Genomic DNA, 6,915 nt, shown 5'->3' with positions numbered 1-6,915 from the left:
TGTGTGTGTGTGTGTGTGTGTGTGTGTGTGTGTGTGTGTGTGTGTGTTTGTGTGTGTGTGTGTGTGTGGGAACAATAAATGTGTGTTTAGTCGTAGGATGATTGTATGTAATATCTGTGTGTTTGGAGATGGAGCACATGGGGGAGAAACAAATCAGAAACACACTGGTAAAAAGGGCTGTAGAAAGGTTTCACCTTGTGCTGTCTGTGCACAGTATGGGACTGTTTTTGTAAACAAGCCTAAGAGAGAAAGGGGAGGGGAGCAACAGGAGGGGGAGGAGGGGAGAGAGAGCAAATTACTGTAAAGTGTGCGTCAGTGGTTTAGGCTTAGAGGGAGATATTTTTCTCCCTGCTTCTGCATCTGCTCTCGAGGCAGCGCCAACATTCAACAGGCACGAGCGCTCCCTCCATCATCCTTTTTTTTCCTTTTTTTTTTTTGTTTTGCGTGCGGTGTCTTTCATTTTTCCTCTCCTCCTCGCCTCACCCCTCCTCCCTCACACGTCTAATCCCTCTATCTCTCGACCTAGAAGCACCCTTTGTCCTCCTCGTTTGTTTTTCGCCCGTCTCTTCCGCACGTCGTTCGGGGCAACCTTGTTTACCTGATGTGGAGTTCTCATCACCGGGGTTGTCATGGCGATGGCCATGCGAGCGCCGTCTTCGTCAGAGGAGTGGGGCCCGGTTGCCGTGCCGATGTGAAGTGGCACAGCCTCAATGGCCTCCACTTCTCACTGTTTTCCCTCTCGTATATATTCTAATTCCAATCTCCCGAGCCGTCATCTGCTCTTCTCTCGATCGCCACCACCGCCGTGGCCTTCGCTGTTTCCTCCTGCAGTGAAATATGGGCCACAGCATGTTCTACAGGCGTCATTCAACCATAATGTCAATCAACGATGTCACACAAAGCTACTGCCATATGGTTGTAGCATCAGCTTTGACTCCTTAACGCAGCTCAGGGATTAGACAGGATACTACACCAAGACTTATCTTTATCTTTGCATTGAAAAAGTAATCCATCTAATCTCGTTCTGAGTCTGGTTTTGCAGAAGGTGGTCTGTCATTTTTCATATTGAAAGAATTTGCGCGCGTATTTGCTGTTAGTGTATTGCATGTGGGGCAGGAGCAACCACAGAGGACACTAAGGTCTTGTTGTCAGTATCGTGTTTTTGACGGCTGTGCCAGCAAGAATAAGATAGATTTGTTAAGTTATCCAACCGGTAAGAAAACCCAGCCCAGTGTAGCCCATTCTTTTCCAATTAAAGTAGCTGGAAGACACCAGTGACGAGCGATGAGTGCAAGGGCAGAGTGTGCGTCAGGGAGGCAGCTGAATGAATTGATTGATTTTTCTTTTTTGTCAGAGCATTTGATTTATTGATGGCTGTCAGGATGTAATACAAACAAAAAAAGGTTTCTAAAATACATTACCTACCCAAGCTTTAAATGTAACTTTGATGAATACTATGCATGGGGAAAAAACACAGGAATAAATGGATTTGAAAACATTAACCAATATTTTAAGATGCAGGCCTATACTGTGTGTCACATCTTATTTGTATGACCATATCGGACCATGCACCATGTCTTGATCATGTATCTTTTGCTGTGGTTAAAAGAAAACTGTCCCAACTGCCTGCATCCTTCACCATCAGCTTTGATTAGAATTTCTTTGTTTAAAACTGCCCTCTTTGCGGCCCAAAGAAATTTATATTTTTAAAAATACTTTCAGGTCAACCATTTTTTCATAAAATATGGAATGCATCCTCAACTACTACGACCTCTAGTTGATGACCTTTTGATGAAAACCAGCTTCATATTTGACCTGATATCCACATACAAAAATCCACAATTAGATAAAAGAGTGCAAATAAAGAGTGCAAATAAAGCAGTTTGATATTCAACACACTTAATATACGCCTCAACGGGCAGCAAAACAGAAATGATAAGGTAGTAAATATATAACATTGCATGTAGGCGTATACAAGTGCAAATAGCATAAGAAATGATTGGTATCGAGGTAACCGGTGGACAAGATGCAATGAATGAACACTTTATAATAACATAAGTCATTGTTGTTGAGTGCTTTTTTCCAGAGCACCCTACAACTCCACGAGTACCTGATGTCTAGCTTGTGGGCCCTGTCAGGATGAAGTTCTCTTTACCGCCAACAAAACTATAATTTAAACAAAAATTATTATTCACTGACTGCAGGAGCAGACGCCCACATTTGCTTGACTGATTGGAAGATGATTTTGAGACGTTGCCCCTCCATCTACTCTATCATCCCATTAATTGGTGCAATCAATTGGATGCTCTCAGTGCAGGGGGGCACAGGGGGCCTCTGCAGCAGTGGTTGGCGGTATCTCAGCCGGTGTTTAGGTACAATGGTGGCGACGGTGTTTGTGCATGCGGGTCCTGGCGGCAGAGCGCGACCGTGGCCCCAATCGATAGTGTCTCCTGGTGACTGATCACAGCGGATCAATCAGTGACACAGGATCAGTGACTGGCTGAAATGTCACCGGCTCCATAATTAAGACCTTCATTAAGCCACAGCTAACAGAGTGTCACTCTGTTGCTCTCACCTCGACTCCTCACCGACATCACCCTTCATCCTCCTCCTCCCCCTCCCCTTCACACGCGCTCACATCCCCCCACCTCCGTCCTTTCCTCCATATGCTCCTTCCCTTCCCTCTCAATCCCTCTCAATCCCACCCTTCTCCCTTTTTTCCCTCTCTTGTTCGCTCTTTTCTTCGTTTCACTCAAAACCTCTTTTCACCGTGCTCGATACATTTGAAAGACGAGGCACTGATGTGTGCACAATTTCATATAGGGGTTTTGTTAAATAGTGCCGAGGATAATTAAAAAAAGGCATTTCAGCAGCTTGTCTTTTGATGAATTATGAAAAGGTTGCCTAATCCCTCTCTGTGTCGTGTGTGCTCTCCTTTTCCTTTGTCATTCTTTTATTCTTTGTTGTTTTTCTACTTATAATTCCTTCCTTTCTAACCCTGTGTACCCTCATCTCTGTCTCTCCGTCGGCCTCAGAATCTCTCGCTATTCTGATGCCGCGTGCTCCTGTAATCCAGATTAGCCGGCGAGTGTTCTTAATCTTATCACTTCCCCAATCCTGCGTGGGTGGGTGCTTTTCCTGGTTTTGTGTGATAGGGGGAGAGGGAATGATAGACGGCAGGATTAGAGCAGATTCTGGGAGAGACTTGGAGAGAGAGAGAGAGAGAGAGAGAGAGAGAGACACACACACACACACACTGTACGATAGTGTGAATGTAAAATCACACATATCGGTGTCAGCCGTGTTCTGCTGGAGTAGAGTTGGAAAATAAGAAATTAGTGGGGGATCGTAGGAGGCTGGAGCTCAGCCCAAATTCACTAACATCCGTACATGCATGCATGTGTCACCAGCTTACGTCATACTAAAGCATTAATAGCATTTCTAGGTGGGTTACAGGACGTCGGTACACATGCACGTCATCTTTTGCAGTTTACATGACAAGTACTGGCCACATTGTGATGAAGTGCCATGGGTGCATAGATTCAATTGTTTTTCTTGTGTTCATGATCACTTCTGCTGTCCTGTGTTTAAAGCTGACCCTGCCACGTGACCGCTTTCTTTCCAGATGAACCGTCCAATCCAAGTGAAGCCGGCGGACAGCGAGAGCAGAGGGGGTAAGAGACACCTGTCCCCATCTAGAAACACAGCACCTGTTCAAACAACACCGTCACCGTGCACACGACCGACACAGTCATTCAGTCTTGAATCCACACGGAAACACTTGCAATGAGTAAAATGCAATGGTTTTTTTTGTGTACAGCTCTTAAGACTGTGACGACATCTCAAAATGTCACCATCAGAATCTAGACAGTACCAGTTAATGATTGAGGGGATTTCTACAAACACGCAATTGCAACAACAATTTGCATAGAAAATATGCAAGAGGTTATCAAACAGCTCAAAACTGTGATTCAAGGTGCAGATGTTAAAATGGGTGTTTTGTTGCAGTCAAACCACACCAGTGCCTCAACAGCCTCAACAGCTTCAAAGCTGCAGGTTTAAACTACCACAGGTGTGCTACACTGGTCGATCTGACTCGATAGATGCCATTAAAGAGCCTTCAGCCCTAACATCTAGTCACCTAACCACAGCTAATTTTCACACGTTTGTGAGCACACTTATAAATGTAAACTTAAAGCATCATTTTTTTTATTTTGTATTCATTAACTACAATTCCTATATACTTTACATTATTCTTGCCATTACACTTGAATAGAATCTGTTCTATTCAAGTGTCCCAGTAATTAGCTTTCGCTAATGCTATTAGACACTTATGTAATTATCACCTTTGCTTTTACTACTATGACGTCAGAATGTCAGATGTGAAAAGGGCCTTTTCATTTTCTCCAACATTTTGAGTACGCATTTGTTTTTCTCTGAGAGTTTAGCGAAACATACTATAGTTTAAGAGGGCCATTACCTTCCTTTAATTTCAATATTGTATGACAGTGAGTTTGCTGACACTTGGAATTAGCTTGATCCATCACAGTCAACATAATGGTAATGCTTTAGTTTGAAATGTTTGCTGTCAAACCACAACTTTACAAGAAATACAAGAAACGAGTTTGATGGCATTACAATCATAGCTTGTGAATTTGAATGCTTAATGGCAGCCAGCTCTCGAATCCAAAACATAACACCACATTTGTACCCATAATCTCCAAATAACAGAGCATGACATGCTCACTGTGATTGATTCTGTACCTCAAGCTTTTAAGTCTCGGGATTTACATACCATACCAAAATGAAGGCCAAATAAATTACAATCTCATGTTATGGGAAAAAATAAATAAAGAATTAGGGTCTCTAAATCTATTGGCATGTTTTGGAGAACGGTCCGCGGGGATGCAACGCGCGTGCGATTGGTAGTGAATGGGCGGAAACACGCAGAAACACTGGCCTGATCCTTCACAGACGGGGACAGACGGAGCAGCTTCTCTGACAACACAGAGGGTGACAAACATTTGAGTCACGGCCAGATGCTGTTTGTCTCTTGTCATGTTCATGCTGCTGCACTCTGGTGGCGCTCTGAAGCATAGCAGGCTGATCCCTCCTACGTTGTAGCTGCTTATCACACAGTTGTCCTTTATTATTCATGCATATACGGTGACATGGCACTCCCCCCCCCTCTCTCTTTTTTCACTGCCTGTATCACCTCTCCCATAAAACATCTGCTCCCTCTTTATTCCCTATATAACCTCACTCACACCATCCGCACATTGTCCTGTTTCTCTCTCTCCCAATATCGGCGACCTCCTTCCCCTTAGAAGACAGGAAGCTGTTCGTGGGCATGCTGGGGAAACAGCAGACGGACACCGACGTGAGGAAGATGTTCGAGCCGTTCGGCAGCATAGAGGAGTGCACGGTGCTCCGCGGGCCGGACGGCACCAGCAAAGGTAACGTCAATGTGTGAGAAGCACACGAAATAGGTTCAATCCAGTATTGGACATGTAGAAACACAAACACATGACTATAACTAACATACAACACAAAGTAACTGTTGTGCATGTAATCAAAGCATGACACGGGGTAAAAACAATAGTAAGATAACTTATTTCCACTCAGGATAACAACAAAGACTGCTGTGCCTCTGTTACAGTGCATTCAACAATCACTTCTTTTAGATTCTTTGAATAAAAAATATAAAAAATTTAAAAGCCCACACATTAAAGGGATGAGAGGCAAAAGAGCCACATCTATGGATTTTGACTACTATACCCATGTAAGCCTGTAGTCCACTCAAACACCTGCAGTATGGTGCCTGGACATTTTTATACACAGGACTGAACAAAGTTAGATATGTTTAACCATTTGAGTGATTTCAAATGTCCTAAAAGCTAACTTATTCCTGGTCTAAATTACCCACAGTGATTAGGCTTTACCTAAAATCCTAAAGCACGACATTTATATTTGTTCCAGTGAATGATAATCTCCCAAGCTTTACTTGCCACTATTTCCAAAACACCCGTAACTCAGTTTTCCTTTAGCTTTTACAGATCTCTAAGATAAATTGATTACAAAAAGAGTCCAGATCACGACTGTTAGAGTGAAACTCAGTGAAACAAACTTTGGTTGACTGTTTGTGTTTTTTCCAGCCTTGAGAATTAAGCCTTCAGCACATTTACCACCACGTGAATGTTAATTTATATTGTCACGAACAACAAAGCTAATGATATTTGCCATGTAAATCAAAGTCCGGCAACAGTTCAAACACAGATGCTAGATTTTTTTCTGCGTTTGGTGCATGAGGCATGACTAATGGTGCAATAGGTTTTATGGGTCATGTCTAATGATGCGTTTGGTGGTTTACGGACTGTGATTGATGAAGCAATGAATGTTTTGTGGACCATGTTTAATGATGCCACGGTAACTGATGAAGCGCTGGATGTAAGACGGCTCCTAATGTATTTTTAAAGGGAAGTAGTTTCTGTATACCGTGAGTGAGTGTGTGTGTTTTTCCTGTTGTCTGTCTGTCTGTCGGTCTGTGTGAGGCCACGTTTAACGGTGTGTTGTTTCATGTAGGGTGTGCATTTGTAAAGTACCAGAGCAACGCAGAGGCCCAGGCCGCCATCAACACTCTGCACGGGAGTCGCACTCTACCAGTGAGTCCCCCCCTACACACACACACACACACACACACACACACACGTGTGCACACGTGCAGAGAAACACATGGTCACACACATGGTCACACACATACTGAAATACAGTATACACACTTTTAGATGCTCCAAATCCAGTCATTTAGACACTCAACGTGGTGACTCAGCTAGCAGTCACCACTTCTCATTTCTGTCCCCCTCCTCCACACACACACACACACACACACACACACACACACACACACACACACAC

The 6,915-nt window shown here is 43.6% G+C and overlaps 1 protein-coding gene across 3 annotated transcripts in view; it reads left to right on the top strand.

Annotated features, from left to right (window-relative positions):
* Positions 1–6,915, top strand: part of celf3a (cugbp, Elav-like family member 3a) — a 25,821-nt gene that overhangs the window by 9,577 nt on the left and 9,329 nt on the right. For 2 of the 3 annotated variants that reach the window (XM_031866397.1, XM_031866398.1), the window contains 3 exons: positions 3,626–3,674; positions 5,328–5,456; positions 6,583–6,662. In XM_031866397.1, coding sequence (XP_031722257.1) covers positions 3,626–3,674; positions 5,328–5,456; positions 6,583–6,662 — 258 coding nt within the window. The remainder of the gene's footprint in view (positions 1–3,625; positions 3,675–5,327; positions 5,457–6,582; positions 6,663–6,915) is intronic. The other variant, XM_031866400.1, reaches the window with a different exon arrangement.

The sequence above is a fragment of the Anarrhichthys ocellatus genome, unplaced genomic scaffold (assembly GCF_004355925.1).
Source record: "Anarrhichthys ocellatus isolate YVR2014 unplaced genomic scaffold, GSC_Weel_1.0 scaffold35, whole genome shotgun sequence".
Classification (NCBI taxonomy): domain Eukaryota; kingdom Metazoa; phylum Chordata; class Actinopteri; order Perciformes; family Anarhichadidae; genus Anarrhichthys; species Anarrhichthys ocellatus.
This window is presented reverse-complemented; position numbering and strand designations above follow the sequence as displayed.